The 16346-nt window shown below is 51.2% G+C and overlaps 1 protein-coding gene across 1 annotated transcript in view; it reads left to right on the top strand.

The window, feature by feature from the left end:
* DNAJB12 (DnaJ heat shock protein family (Hsp40) member B12) overlaps positions 1-16346 on the top strand; it is a 658221-nt gene that overhangs the window by 542704 nt on the left and 99171 nt on the right. The window contains exon 7 of the mRNA XM_069610521.1: positions 5175-5347. Coding sequence (XP_069466622.1) covers positions 5175-5347 — 173 coding nt within the window. The remainder of the gene's footprint in view (positions 1-5174; positions 5348-16346) is intronic.

Genomic DNA, 16346 nt, shown 5'->3' with positions numbered 1-16346 from the left:
TCGAAGGTTCCGTCGACGCCGTCGACGAAGGTTCTGTCGACGCCGAGGTCTGTGTCTTCGACGCCGTTGTCGAAGGGACCTTCGACACACTGGTCTGTCGACTCGACGCCATCCTCAACACCGGCGTCGACGCCAAGGAAAGTCACGGTTGCGGCGTACCCAGTGGCTATTCCCAGGTCTTCGATGTCGTCGAGATTGTCGATATCCTCGAGCAGAATTCCGATTCTATCGAAGACCTCGAGGCCTCCACCTTTGTTTTCGATGCAACTTTCGAAGACTTCGACGTCAGTGTCGACGACATCGACGTTTTCGAGGCTGATTACGACAAGTTTGGCACCCTCTGCCTTGGAGAGGGGTTTCACACCCTTTTTGAGCTCAGACCAATTGAGAACAATGCCTTCAATTATGGAAGAGGGAGAACTGTCTGATCAAGAAGAGCCATTTGAGTTGCAGGGACCTGCAACCCCAGTTCAAGAGGAGTTATCCTCAGAGGAACGCAGATTAAAGGAACTCCATGATTCCTTACATGAGGCAAGTGGTTTAGACACTTCCCCAGAGGTGGAATTCGCTAGGCCAGACCCAGGGGAGCATGCTGAAACCCCTCATAGAGCCTTAATGGCCAGGATTACAGAATTTATGGGGTGGTCAACATCTTCACCGGCTTTCCAACAGGATGACCTCACGGATATTCTTGATAAAGGTCCACAGGAGGATCCTGTAGTACCTTTTCATAAAGCTCTTCTTCAAAGAAAAATAATGACAAACTGGGAAACCCCAGATGTCGTCCCGGCAGTAAATAAAAAACTGTCTGCTAAATACAGGGTATCTTCTGCAGACCCTGAGTTTTTGTCCAAACACCCATCCCCAGAAAGTCTGGTGGTACAGGCAGCATCTTCTACTGACATCAAGACTGCTTACCCTACCGTCCCACAGGACAGGGACGGTAAGAAATACGATGCTATGGCTAAGAAAGTCTTTTCGGCATGTAGCATGGCGTTAAAATCTATTAATGCTACTTGCACCCTTGCTAGATTTAGCCATACACTTTGGGAGTGTGCTTCTACAGCGGCTTACTGCATCCCGGAGGGAGAAGAAAGGGAGGCGTTCCTAAATATCATAAGGGACGGTAAAAACGCTATGTGCGAATCCCTCCAGACGAGCATTGACTCGGCTGACAGTATCAGCAGAGCAATGGCGGCAAGTACAACAACCAGGAGATTTGCTTGGTTGAGAAAGTCTGGTTTTGCCCCAGATGTGCAAGCCAGGCTCTTGAACATGCCATTTGATGGCTCTTCTTTGTTTGGGAAAAAGGCGGATGACAGTTTAGAAAAACTGCAAACATCAAAGGCAGCAGCAAAATCCCTAGGCGCTGCAATCCGTCAGACACCTTTTCGTCTCACAGGAACCTCTGCGAGAGGCAAGTCTTTTCGCTTCTACTCCGCATTCGGAAGAGGTAGAGGACGACCGGCTCAAAGAGGACAAAGAAGAACTACCCGAGGTGGACGGGGTAGATATTAAAAAACCGCAGCAACAGCAGGTGCCTCTTTACCATCGGCATCTACATCAGCCGCCCCTAAACCACTGTGAGGACTTCCCTCACAAGACACCTGTAGGAGGCAGGTTAACTCAACATCTGGCGGAATGGCAGGCTATCACGTCAGATGCTTGGACATTGGAGACAGTTGCACAAGGTTACTGCCTGCCTCTCCTACGCATACCTCAGAGTCATCCACTGGGGATCAGCTCTCAAAAAGCTCCAGATCCGCTCCTCTTGCGGGAAATTTTAGACCTGCTAGAGAAAGGTGCCATAGAACCGGTACCTGTAGCGGAGAGGAACAAGGGCTCATACCAAAGAAAGACGGAGGACTGAGACCCATCTTGGACTTGCGGGAATTGAACAAATTCCTCAGGAAGGACAAATTCAAGGTGGTAACTCTCTCTCAGATCCTTCAGGCCCTTCAGTTCCAGGACTGGTTGGTATCTCTGGACCTTCAGGACGCTTATTTCCATGTGCCAATCCATCTCAAACACAGGAAATACCTGAGGTTCGCAATTGGCAACTCTCATTATCAATTTCGAGTTCTGCCATTTGGGCTGACCTCCGCCCGAGGGTCTTCACCAAGTTAATGTCGGTAGTGGCTGCAAGTCTGAGGAGGGAAGGGATTCACGTCTACCCCTACCTGGACGATTGGTTGATCAGAGCTGTATCTTCGGAACAAGCTCAGATCCAGCTAGATTGTTTGCCACTCCCTTCACAGACTGGGCTTCTCCCTCAATTTAAAGAAGTCACAAATGATACCATCGCAGAGACTCCAGTTCATCGGAGCGATCCTGGACACTTCCCTGGGAAAAGCCTCGCCACTAGAGGTGAGGGCTCAAGATATTCTACAGATGATCACCAAGTTTCAAAATGCCCAACGTCTCCCAGCCTTCGACTTTTTGAGGTTGCTAGGCCTCATGGCATCCTGCATTTTCCTAGTGCCAGAGGCTCACCTGAGAATGAGATCTCTCCAGTGGGCACTGAGAACTCAGTGGTCACAATTCTCAGGGAGAATGACGGATCTTCTTCAGGTTCCCGACAGGGTGGCTCGAGACCTTCAGTGGTGGGCCTGTCAGGAGAACATTATGAAAGGAGAGCAGTTTTGGCAACCTTGGCCGGAGATAACAGTAGTCACGGATGCCTCACTTACGGGGTGGGGAGCCCACGCCAACGACTTGACGATCAGCGGTCTTTGGTCTCCATCGGAGTCCAGAGTACATATCAACCTGTTAGAGCTGAGGGCCATCAGACTTGCGCTGAAGGCTTTTCTGCCATCTGTACAAGGAAAGAATGTCCTGATAATGACGGACAACACAGTGGCCATGCATTACCTCAACAAAAGAGGAGGCGTAGGATCACTACCACTGTGCAGAGAGGCGATGCAGCTCTGGTTTTGGGCAATCCAAGAAGGAATCTCTCTATCGGCAGTTCACCTAGCCGGAGAGAAGAACTTGACAGCGGCCGCTCTGAGCAGGCAGAGCACAGTCTCCCACGAGTGGGAACTAGCTCAGGAAGTCCTTCAAGAGATCTTCGCCCTTTGGGGAACCCCTCAGGTGGATCTGTTCGCCACCAGTGTCAACAGGAAGTGCGATCTGTTCTGTTCAAGGGAATTTCCCCCGACAGGAGCTCTGGGAGACGCGTTCATAGAGGACTGGGAGTTTCCACTCCTGTACGCGTTTCCACCAGTCCCTGTCATTCCTCAAATGATCAGGAGGTTGAGAAGATTCCGGAAAACCATGATCCTAATTGCCCCGGATTGGGCCAGGAGAACGTGGTACCCGGACCTTCTAGACTTGTCCATCTGCCCTCCAATTCGACTTCCACTCAGAGAGAATCTGCTCTCACAGAAGGGAGGTCAGGTTCTCCATCCAGACATCAAAACCCTCAACCTTCACGCTTGGCTTCTGAAAGGCTGAGGTACAAGGATTGGGACCTCCCTGATGACGTTATGGAGGTGTTGCTTTCGGCGAGAAGGCCAGCAACAAAATCTTCATACCGCTGCCGTTGGAACAGATTTTGCAGCTGGTGTAGGGAAAAGAATATCGATCCCTTTTCATGTGGTACACCAATGGTTTTGTCCTTCCTACTTTATTTAGCGAATTCAGGCCTTCAAGTTGGCACCATCAAGGGCTACCTCGCAGTGCTATCCATCTTTAAGCGCACTGCGGAAGAACCATCCTATTTCAAGTTACCCTTGGTAATACAGTTTCTAAAGAGGTTAACTAACGTTTATCCCTTAAGACCATTCCAGGTTCCCCTATGGGATTTAAATTTAGTCCTAACTTTCCTGATGGGCACACCTTTCGAACCACTCCACTCTTGTTCGTTAAGCTTTCTTACCCTTAAGACTGTTTTATTAGTAGCACTTACATCTGCTAGAAGGGTGAGCGAGTTACAAACAAGCTCTTTCTTGTAAACCCCCTCATACAATCTTTCACAAAGACAAAGTTATTCTGCAAGTGAAGCCTAATTTCCTCCCAAAGGTGGTTTCTGAATTTCATATCACACAGAAGATTACCCTTCCATCTTTCTATCCTCCTCCCCATCCGGGGAAAGAGGAAGAGAGGTTACACAGGCTGGACCCAAGAAGGGCTTTAAGTTTTTACATTAGTAGACTGGCTAGGATAAGACAAGCAGACCAGCTGTTTGTAGGCTACGCAGGTCACAAGCTGGGGCTACCGATAACTAAGCAGACCATTTCCAGATGGATTATTTTAGCCATTTTGGAATGTTATAAACTGGCAGGAAAAGAGCCCCCTCAAAATCTTAGGGCTCATTCGACCAGAGGTATCGCAGCTTCATCGGCCCTCAAAAGAGGAGTGCCAGTTCGAGACATATGTGCGGCTGCCACATGGTCGTCCGTCCATACCTTTACACGGTTTTACAACTTGGAATCCTCCTCCAGTCAAGAGACTAGGTTTGGAAGGGTAGTATTGCACTCTATTCATCAATAAGAGGAAGCATGAAGTCAGTAATCCCACCTCCAATAACAGAATACTGCTATGGGAACCTATCTAAGATAAGGAATACGTCGGAGGACACAATCCCTTCGAAGAACAAGTTATTTCTTACCTTGTAACGTTCTTTCGATGGGATGTTCCTCCGACGTATTCCTTATCGACCCTCCCATCCATCCCCGCAGTACTACTTCCCTTGTTGTTGCAGTTTACGCTCCTTCAGGTTGATTAGTCTAGTCCAGAAAGAATTATTGTGGGCTATAAAACGGAACTGAGCAACGGACGCTGCGCGCGGCCTTTATAGGCAGGATGACGTCGACGTCGATATGGCGGCTGTCGAGGGACATCGACTCGGCGGACGTCGACGCACAGCGCCCTCTAGTGAGAAAAAATTTCCGAGGCCAGCAAAGCTGGAAAGAGATATCTAAGATAAGGAATACGTCGGAGGAACATCCCATCGAAAGAACGTTACAAGGTAAGAAGTAACTTGTTCTTTGCACTTGAAGCTGTGACTATTCTTGCAACGACAAGAGCCAATATTCATTTAAAATCAAAAGACCAAATGAATAACAGCTGCCTGAGAGGGTGGTGTAGTATTTTTTTAATCTAAGGTTTATGGGCCAAACAAAGAATTGCATTGTGTGACGCTGTGTTCTCTTTCTTTGCCTCATGTCTAGGTCTGTTGGGCACGTGCACAGAAAGACGACTGAGAACCTGAACGTAGTTTTCTATGTAGCTGATAATTTTGAGGACGAGTACAGCGGGACAAACCTGAAGAACGTGGAGCGGAGTGTGGAAGAAGATTACATCGCTAACCTCAGGAATAACTGCTGGAAAGAAAAGCAACAGAGTGAGTAGGGGAAACTTTGAGCCGTGGAATTGTTGTTCTTCGTTTACCTGCAAGCTGTTATTGGTTCTCTGCGTGCTCTGCCCAACCCCCATTTGCCCAGTGCGCCTCAACTCCCAACTGATGGGTCCCGACTGTATAGAAGAAGGGTCTTAAAACATGTTCGGTGGCATGGGTAGTAGTCGGACTGTGCAAGTTTATTCTCAGAGTGGGAGCAGGCATCAGATTCCACAGTCCCAACAACAAGGTGGCATCCAAGATCACAGCAGATCGTTCCCTCTCCCAGCTAAAATGCTATTGCTGCATCCGATGAGGGGTGGGGGGGGGCTTAGTAATGCATACAACCAGCCCCACAAATAAGTGACTTAGCAACTTTTGCTCTCTTAAAGACAGGCAAATACGCTCACCATAACAAAACTCAGTAAAAATACCCCCAACAAAATACAGGACGCCACATGCCCATTTAAGTCTGCTTCCACAGATCTGCCCGGATCAGTTATACCAGCAGTGTAGGGCCACAAGAGCTCCATTACTGCCTGATCTAATGAGGATGTTCATGGTAAAAAATGCATTTGAATAAGCATGAATTACTAAGGCCGTACAAGGAAGTATAACATCTGTTTTATATTTCCAACATATTTGACTTACTTAAAAAATACCTCTATTGGGATTGGGACTTGCTCGTTTTATTTCCTAAAAAATCCTTTTACTCACAACTTAAAAACAACATTGAGTAAACACTTCAAAATCTCATCTGTAGCCTTGCATATAAACAAACGGGGGTCATTAAAATGTCGAGGTAGCCCTGCCGGTATAATTTGTTTTCTGGCGCCCGCGAATGTGCAATTACCGAGTCATTACTGCCCCACCAGATCCGGAAATTTCCCATTCGTGGGCGCTAGAAAAAAATGCTCCCCATTCCCATTGAGCCCCATATTCAGAATGGTGCCGGTGCATCCGACATGCTCTGCTCGCGGGTGCCGGTACGTCCGCCAGGTCTGACCTGGTGGGCGGGAAGGCACCCGCGAGCAGAACTCCTAGTTCTCCAGCATGGGGTCTGGCATGGATTCACATGCTCATGAATATTCCCCGTCGTCGGGCCGGGAATCCTCGGTATAGAAAAAAATCAGTATCAGTCTCGTTTCTGATCTGTCTTTCTTAGTAGTAACCATTCACTGGTCTCTGGGTCATGGTGCCCCCAGCCAATGACTGCCCTCTCCCTAAGCCCCGCCTCTGGCAGCCATCCTCAGATTTTTACCGCACGTTCAAGTGTTGGGAGTCCTCGTGCTGTAGCTCTCAAGCTTTTGCTGCGATTTCGCGCTTTTTCAGGATATTTTTCTCATTTTTCGGTTAAATAGAGCCTCAAGCTCCACCGTTTCTACATCCGATCAACGGGGATCCGTTTCAGAGTTTTCTACGCCCCTCAAGGGTGAAGTTTTCGTCGAGTTACGCTTTTGGAGGATTACAGAAGTTCCGAGGCCTACCCCGGACATGGCCCAGGAGAAAGGAAGCTCGACGTCCGGGAAGCTGTTCAGGACCTGCCCTGGATGCCAGCTTCAGAATGTTTTCAAGGAGGACGAGCATTCATTATGCCTCTACTGTCTCCATGAGGACAAGACGCACACGGAGAAGGACTGTGCGTTTTGTGGCAACATGTCGAAGCGGACCATGAAGGATCGCCACCTCCGTCTCGCCAACTGGCTGGAAGGGAAGAGCCCGTCAGGCGAGAAGAAGACAAAGAAGTCCGAGCGGTCTTCTAAGTCCTGTGAGGGCGCCCCGGTGACGGGGGGCCCAACAAAAGGCTAAGCACAGCGAGTCCGCGGGCACCGGGAGCGCCGAACGGTCGGGCTCCTTGGCTGCCAGGCAGGGCGCATCCTCCCCGGCGCCATCAACCACGAGCCAACGCTCTGGCTCGGGTAAGAAGAAGTCCGAGAACCCGGCGAAGCTTCTGGAGAGGCCCCGGTCGATCTCGAAGGTTCCGGCAGAGGGGGAGCGAGGCTCGGACCCTCCCCCCAAGGTGAAGGCCCCAAGCGTCCAGAAGGTGACGATGGCCTTAGTTCACCCTGCTAAGACCTCGATTGAGGATGTCGCTGCGGCCCTGGCTCAGCCTGTGGAGGCTACACCAGTGGAGACGCCCTCAGGACCCAGAGTCTCCATGCCACCGCGGAGGGAGTCGTCTTTCGGGTCCATTGAGAGGACCCCCACAAAGTCCTCGTTGGAAAAGGTGGGGGAGAGGCTGGTGGCCATCGTGGATACGGACACGACCTCTGAAGAAGAGCTCATCGAAGTCGTGCAAGAGGCCCAGCCCATCGGGAGGGATCCCGACGAGGGCGACGACGAGAGCGATGGTGTCGCCGACAAGGCTCCTCAAGAGCCCTCGCGTCCGTCGTTTCCGGCGCCGCAGGACACTTCGGCGGCCATTTTGTCAGCAATTCAGTCCTTATGCTCAGAGATAAGGACAAGGTTGCCCCTTCCCCCGACGGAGGTACCTGAGCCAGACCCGACGGGGGAACCGGAGCCGGGACCTTCGGAAAGTCCACCGCATAAGAGGAGGAGGACGCATCCTACGCCACCTCTCCCACCTCTGCGGCCTGCTCTGCCTTCCCCCGGTCTACTACCCACGGGGATGATACAGGCACGGACACGGCTACGACAGGTACAGATGACGACGGAGACGACGACGGGACGTGTCCCCTGTCGCCCCCTGCTCGGGCGTCCCCGCCCAACGAGATTGGATCCTTTCATGCCATGATCTCCAGGGCATCCGAGCTTTTCCAGCTCTGCCCAGAAGAGAAGAAGAAAGAAGGGTTCCTTTACCAACGGCGCGAGGCTAAAAGGAAGACGGTCCTCGCCGTACCGCTTCTTGATGACCTCTGGGATGAGGGGCTCGCCCTCCTCAAGAACCCTGCCACGGCGCCGGCAAAGAGGGACCGGTACGAGAAGAAGTACCGGGTCCCCGACGCTACCCCCTTGTGCCTTCGGGCACAACCTACCCCGGATTCGGTTGTCTCGGCGGCGGCAAAGAAGAAAGCTGGGGGGGCATCGGCCTCGACATCAACTTCCCCGCCGGACGGCGAGGGCAGGAAGTTGGACACGATGGGACGACGGATCATCTCATCCGCAGCAACGACTATCAAGGCGGCCAACACCCTGGCTATCGTAGCCCGCTACGACAGGGAGTTGTGGTTCAAAATCGCCCCTCTGTTAGACTTCCTTCCGGACGCCAAAAGGGCTGAGGCCCTTGAAATCCTACAGGAGGGTAAGATTGCTTCGGACCACGCCATCACGGTGGCAACGGACATCGCCGACACCAGTTTCCGTCAGTTGGGCAACAACGTTTGCTTGAGACGACGAGGATGGCTCAAGGCCACGGATTTCCGCCAGGACGTACAAACCAAGGTTTTGGACATGCCCTTCGACGGGAACAACCTGTTTGGGAAGGCGGTTGATGAGTCCCTTCAGGCCATCAAGACAGACACAGAGACTGCCCGGGCACAGGGAGTGCTCCAACAACGACGACCGTCCTTTCGGAGCTCCGGAGGCAGACAAGGTGCCTCCAAGGGATCCGGCAGTGGCTCCTCCACGTACCGCCAAGTGGCAAGATCTTCGTCCCAGGAAGCCTACAGGGGACGCGGCAAGTCAGGTGGTGCCCGTCGTCGTCGACAGGGAGGTCAAGGAGGCAAGGCGGCCTCCAAACAAGATTGAACCGACCGTGGGGTCGGGCCCCCGCCGAAGCACCCCGGTGGGAGGCCGGCTGGCGAGGTTCGTCAGCGTGTGGGAGTCCATCTCCACCGACCGTTGGGTGCTGGACGCCCTGGCACAAGGGCACGCCCTCGAGTTTCAGAAGAAGTGCCCTCGCGTTCCACCCGTGGCCAGGAAGGAAAATCACGTCCCTCAACTACTGTTGGAAGTAAGGGCGATGCTCAAGGAGGGTGCCATCGAGCTCGTCCCAAAGAGGCTTCGGTGCTCCGGAGTTTACTCAAGGTACTTCCTCGTAAAAAAGAAGACAGGAGGATGGCGCCCCATCCTGGACCTACGACGACTGAACAAGTACATCAAGGCGCAGAAGTTCCGTATGGTCACCCTCCAGCACGTGCTGGGACAGCTGGAGGAGGGCGATTTCCTGTCGTCGTTGGACTTGGAGGATGTGTACTTCCACATCCCCATTCTAAAAAGACACTGAAAGTTCCTCAGGTTCGTGGTCCAAGGGCGGCACTACCAGTTCAAGGCCTTCCCGTTCTGATTGAAGTCGGCACCCAGGGTGTTCACCAAGTGCCTCACACCGGTGGCGGCGCGGCTGCGCCTACAGGGGATCCATGTCTACCCCTACCTGGACGACTGGCTCATCAGGGCAAGGACGAGGGAGCTCGCCGTGGAGCACACTGCGAAGACCGTCCAGCTGCTCACGGACCTGGGATTCTCCATCAACTTTCCGAAATCCCACCTGGTTCCGTCGCAAGTCGCCCTGTTTCTGGGAGCCAAGCTCAACACAGTGGCGCGGCTGGCCTCGCTGTCGGAGGAAAGGACCAGGACCATTCTGGGCAAGGTGCAGCGTCTGCTGGCCACGGACATGGCCAGGGTAAGATCTATCAAGTCCCTTCTCGGGATGATGTCCTCCTGCATTTATCTGGTGCACCTTTGCAGGCTTCGGATGCGCCCCTTACAAGAGTTCCTCGACGCCCGCTGGGTCCAGTCGACGGGCAGCTTCGAGGACAGGATCCCTCTCAACGAGACGTTCGTCAGGCGATCCGGTGGTGGGGTACCCGCTCCCATCTGTCGGCGGGCACGTACTTTCAGATCCCGGCTCACCAGGTGACGGTGACGACGGACGACTCCCTGGAAGGTTGGGGAGCGCACTCCGGAGATCTTCACGCGAGAGGCCTTTGGCTCCCGGAGGAGAAGTCACTCCACATCAACATTTTGGAGCTCCGTGCAGTGTTCTGGGCCCTCAGGTCCTTTCTCCCGTCCCTCAAGAGTAAGGTGGTGAGGATCTTCACTGACAACACCACCACGATGTTCTACATCCGGAAGCAGGGCGGAACCAGGTCCCTATCCAAGGAAGCCCAGGATCTGTGGCATTGAGCCGTCGCCCAACGGATGTTTCTGGTGCCTCTTCATCTGGCAGGAATAAAAAACACGATCGCCGACTCACTCAGCAGGGAGCTGCGCTCGTGCCACGAGTGGGAACTACGCCAGGATCAAGTAGATCGACTCTTCCGACGATGGGACGAACCCCAAATCGATCTCTTCGCGACGGCGACAAATTCCAAGTGCCGGAGGTTCGCCAGCAGGTTCCCCCAGCCGAGGAGCATGGGCGATGCTTTCTCGTTCCCCTGGGACGGCCTATTTCTTTATGCATTCCCTCCGCTGCCGTTGCTGCTCCGGCTCATCAACCAGCTCAAGAGGTCCCGGTGCAGGATGATCCTCGTCGCACCTGCGTGGCCGAGACAGATCTGGTTCCCGGACCTTCTGGACTTGTCAACGTCCCCACCAGTCAAGCTGCTGACGGACGCAGACCTTCTCTCCAGAGAAGGAGGCGCCATTCTTCACCACAACCGGGAGTCGCTGTCATGATCTCTGCTTCCAAAAGATCAGGACTTACCCGACTCCCTTGGAAGCAGACCCATAACCCCGGTTCCGAGTGCCAGCCAGTCCCAATTGGGACCTTTTGGACCCTGTCCTGGCGCCAGTGGCACCAGGCTCATAAAGATGCCCAGTCCCAGCGCTGGAAGCGCCGGGCTCATAATGCTTGGGTGGACTTACCTGCAGCAGACCATGCTGCTTACTTACCTGCCAGTTGAACCCCTGATCCTCTTCTGTTTGGGACTACTTTTCCTGTTGGGTGGGGCAGGAGCCACTCCCTAGGTTCAGAACACTGGAACTCTTCTGGAAAGCAGGAACTCTTTTCTTACCTAGGCGTGGCTGTAGAAGGAGACACCTAAGCACTACAGGAGGCTATTTAAACCACACCCGATGGATGAATCTTGCTTTGTGTTATTCTGCATTCTCTGCAGCAGAACGCTCATCGTGTCTTCTGCTTCTGATCCTGGGCCTAAGGGAACAAAGGCTTATCATCCTGGAATCCAGTCTTCAGCAGCACCTGTAAAGACAAAGAAAGAACAGGTTAGCCCTACGGTCTTCAGTGGCAGCGCATCTCTTACCTGGTCCATCGGCTGTCACCAACGCCTCGCGCTGCATTCTGGCATCTGAAAGACAAAGGCTTACCTACTCTTCGCATGCTCCGGAGGTCTTCGCACTGCATTCCGGCATCTGAAAGACAAAAGCTTACCAGCTCTTCGCACGCTCCGGAGGCCTTCGGCGCTGCATCCCGCATCTGAAAGACAAAAGAAGGTGCGATTAAAGACATTGGGCAACTTTATTACTCACGTGCCATTACTCCTTCCCACGCCGAATCCAGTGGGTATTCCAGCACCCTACAGCTTCTCTAAAGCTCCGAACTTGTACCTGAAAGATAAAAGGGACAGTTAGTGCGCATCGTGAAGCAGGCTACAAGCGCTTACTTACGTGCTTCCAGGCGCTTCTATTCCTCACGCGGGTTCGATCCTCAACTCTCATCAGCCCGCCATCCGCCATCGCCGGAACCCTGCAAAACAAGAGATATCATTACAAAAGACTTTTAAGACATTTGAAGTGCCCAGAACTTACCGTTCGTGCAGTTAACGACGGACAGCAGTCCTCTGAGGTCAAGAGGCCTGCACCCTTATCCAGTGAAGAAACTGGTTACGGCACCCTGCCCCGAGGCAGATGGAGAGCTCGGCGTTCACTTACCTAAGGTGAGGGCGTTAACCTTTGGGGTTCTACAGGAGAAGAGAAAGGGAAGAGGAGAGAGGCACCCAATAACCCCAGTTCATTAATCCCATATTTTCTATCTGCAGACATCTTACTCTTCGAGTCAGACATACAGTGCACAGAGGTCCAGCCCAAAGAGCCAACCGTGTGTTACACATCACCTTTGAAGATACGGCATTCACCCAGTCAAGACCGGCGCCTCTGCGGGAATCAGGTGAGCGTTACAGTCGCTGAACTTGCAGGCCTGGCTCCTGCAGCACTAGGGTTTGGAGGGTACGACATCCCGGCCGACTGCAGAGAGGTTCTTGCAAAGGCCAGGGCGTCCTCAACTCTCAAGTGCTACGGACATAAATGGAAGAGGATCTCTGTCTGGTGCCGTGCACAGAAGATTAACCCTCTGCAGATTACGGCCCCTCAAGTACTGCCGTACCTACTGTCGCTGGCCAAAGCTAGACTGGCTCACGCATCCATCAAAATACATCTGGCTGCAATCTCCCGATATACCAGGACTACGGGACGGGCGACCTTGTGGTCTCATCGCCTGGTGAAAGAATTCATGAAGGGATATTCCGATCATTCCCGCCGGTGAAGGCTCCTGCCCCGGCGTGGGAGCTTAATGTGGTGCTGACCAGGCTCATGGGGGCCCCATTCGAGCCTATGTATTCGGCGCCTCTGAAGTTCCTGTCATGGAAGACCGCTTTCCTCGTGGCCATCACCTTCGCACGACGAGTGGGAGGGATCCAGGCCCTATCTTGCAAGCCTCCATACTTGACTTTTCATGACACGAGGGTGGTGCTGAGGACGTACCCCTCCTTTATGCCCAAGGTGCCGTCGGACTTCACCTCAACGAGCCCTGGGTGTTGCCAGTTTTCTTCCCGTCGCCTTCGTCGCCGGCCGAGAGGACTTTGCACTCGCTGGATGTAGCTAGAGCGCTGAAGTTCTACGTGGACCGCACAAAGAGTTTTCGGAAGACGTCACAGCTGTTTGTGAACTTTGGGACTGTGAATCAAGGGAAGGCTCTCTCGAAGACTTCCATTTCCAGATGGCTCTTCGGCTGCATCATGCACTGTCACCGGTTGCCAAACCGACCGCTGTCCGGCCGGCCGAGAGCCCATTCGACCAGAGCGATCGCTGCTACCACGGCATTCATGTCTGGTGTGCCCCTGCTAGACATCTGCAGGGCTGTGACGTGGAGGTCGACGCACACCTTCACAAGATTCTACTGCGTCGATCAGGACTCCAGGGAGGAGTCCAAGGTCGGCCAAGCAGTGCTGCGCAACCTTTTCGCCTAAGGTGAGCTTGGTGAGGAGATAAGAGATGGTTAATGTTGAGTTGTTGTATTGCTTAATGTTGAGCCTGTTGCCACCTCCCGTGGTTGTGCATGTGTGTACTGCTATGTATTCTTATTCATGAGCATGTGAATCCATGCCAGACCCCATGCTGGAGAAGGAACAAGTTACTTACCTGTAACTGTTGTTCTCCAGCATGGGTCTAGCATGGATTCACATGCGAACCCTCCCGCCTACCCCTCTGCGGCTCTTCACTTGGTCATAGTGCCACTTTACGTGCTACCAAATCTGAGGATGGCTGCCAGAGGCGGGGCTTAGGGAGAGGGCAGTCATTGGCTGGGGGCAGTATGACCCAGAGACCAGTGATTGGTTACTACTAAGAAAGACAGATCAGAAACGAAACTGATACTGATTTTTTTCTATACCGAGGATTCCTGGCCTGACGACGGGGAATATTCATGAGAATGTGAATCCATGCCAGACCCATGCTAGAGAACAACAGTTACAGGTAATTAACTTGTTCCTTTTCTGGTACGGTAACAACAGTATCAGCAAGCTTACTGGTACCGTTGTTACTGTACCGGCAAACTTATAATGAGGCCTGTTTTACCAATGTGTTAACTGGCCACTGTCCCTGGGATCAGTTTGAACGGCATAATTTACTGAAACGACTTCTCCATGCTTTTAACATAGCCCCATGCTTTGTACTTTTGACCGATTTCCCTGTTAAAACTGTTACCAGTTGCCCACGCAGGCTTAGATTGGGGTCTATCGCAACTGAAATCCTGAGTATGCATTACTAAAACAATGCTAGAAATGAGCAGCATTCTGCTAGCCTTCAAACCCTTCCTTAGTGGTCAACTTCCATAGAAAATAAAGGTTAAGGTTGGAGTGAAAATCTGCCATCCATCAAGAGGAGTTAATGTCATGTGCAAACTTCAAAGGTGCAGGATGGAAAGAACCAGAAGACGGTATTTTTCTGTCTAGGCCCAAAGAACTTCCTCTCTGTCAAAACCAAGCTCGCCCCCTCACTTCTACAATACATGTAGGAGCTTAAGAGTCTCCTCTTCAAGGAATAGCTCCACTCTAACACCCATGTGCACACAGCCTCCACTGCCTAGCTAACCTGAGATTTGGTGATCTGCTCCCCTCTGTTTCCTCACATAGTTGTTTATAGATCCCGTGCTGCCATATTGCCTGCTCTCCCCATTTGCTAGCTCCCCGCTCCTTTGTAGCTCTGCTTCTCTCACCATGTCCTTCCTCCTATGACTTGTTCAGCACTACGTTGCTTGCCAACACTAGGTCTGTGTTCCGTAAATACCCGAATAATGATATAGTCCAAGGAGCCTAGGCTATGGGAGCAAATATATGGGTGTAACATGCAGATATGCACCATTGGTTTTGAGGCTCTCAATCACTTTACTGCTCCATAAAGAGCAGTGCCATGATTTGGCAGATGAGTTCATTCCTGGCTCCACCTACTTTATTGTCTGAAGTGAGTGCAGAAAATATTTAGCTTTTTATTGATTCATTAAGGTTATAGCACATGAGTATCTTCTCTACGATCTTTCAGTTTTCGCTGGCTTCTGGTGCACCGACAAATTGGATTTATGACAGAGTCTCAGACTCGGAATTCTATGCCCGGAGGATGCGCAGAGTTTATCCTAATTTAAATGGCTCACTACACCACAAACCTCTGAGTTACTGCCACCAGAGCATTTCAGTTAACCATGCCTAGTATTTGGAAGACCGGATTTGACAGCAGACGCCCTATCTGACGCCCAGACTGTTAAATGCCCTTTCATTATCTTTCATAGTATCTCAAATATTAAATTATTCACAAAACTATTAAAGACTCTTTTTCTCCCCAAACAACATGTTGTGTCAATGGTTCAGGCTAGCCCCTGGAAGCCAGCCTCTGGTGATATTGCTCTTTATCAACTGTGCAATCATACCATAACATAGCTTATAAACTTCCCAAACAGGCTTTGCAGAGAGTGTTGTTGAAATATGGAAGCATATTCTACCATAGGATATTAAGGACCTTCTTTTCTGCTGTGTAATGGTAGACAAATATAATTGGGAAATGGGGTAGGCACTGCTTGTTTCTACTTATTCACTTTTCTGCAGTCAATTGTGGGGACTCACCCTTGAGCCTAGGCACTAGGTTCTGAAACAATATCCATACAATAGGGCTGAACAACTTCCAACCCTGGGTGAGCTCGCTCTCACTCCCCTCAACGGGTTTCAATTCATTCTCATTAGTAATTTGTATTTCTTCATTAAGTAATCCACCATTTTTGTTATAATATTTCCAATATTTCAATTGTTTATTTATTCCTAACCAATCAGTGTTTCAAAATTATTGCCAATGCATTTCGGACATCCGTCCATCATCAGGGCTATCAACACTATTTGTTATCAATCAATGATATTTACAACACCATGACCCATTCCCAAGGATCCACCCAAACGTGAAATCGTAAAGTAAATGCATGCACATACCAGATTAAAGTTGTGTTCCATCATGGCGTTCACATCAATGTAACAAGTCAAAAAAATATACAAAAACATCCATTATAGATCATTGTTAAACCTTATTTCACAATATAATATCATAATTTACTTAACGCTTTTCTACCTGTTTGGCTTTTCGTCCCCAGAGTATATATTCACCTCTGTTGCCGGTATCCTTATCTATTTTTTTGACTTGTTACATTGATGTGAACGCCATGATGGAACACAACTTTAATCTGGTATGTGCATGCATTTACTTTACGATTTCACGTTTGGGTGGATCCTTGGGAATGGGTCATGGTGTTGTAAATATCATTGATTGATAACAAATAGTGTTGATAGCCCTGATGATGGACGGATGTCCGAAATGCATTGGCAATAATTTT

This window comes from Ambystoma mexicanum, chromosome 8 (genome assembly GCF_040938575.1).
Source record: "Ambystoma mexicanum isolate Mex_15411 chromosome 8, UKY_AmexF1_1, whole genome shotgun sequence".
NCBI lineage: Eukaryota > Metazoa > Chordata > Amphibia > Caudata > Ambystomatidae > Ambystoma > Ambystoma mexicanum.
The sequence above is the reverse complement of the archived record's forward strand: the minus strand, read 5'-3'. Positions and strand labels throughout refer to the sequence as shown.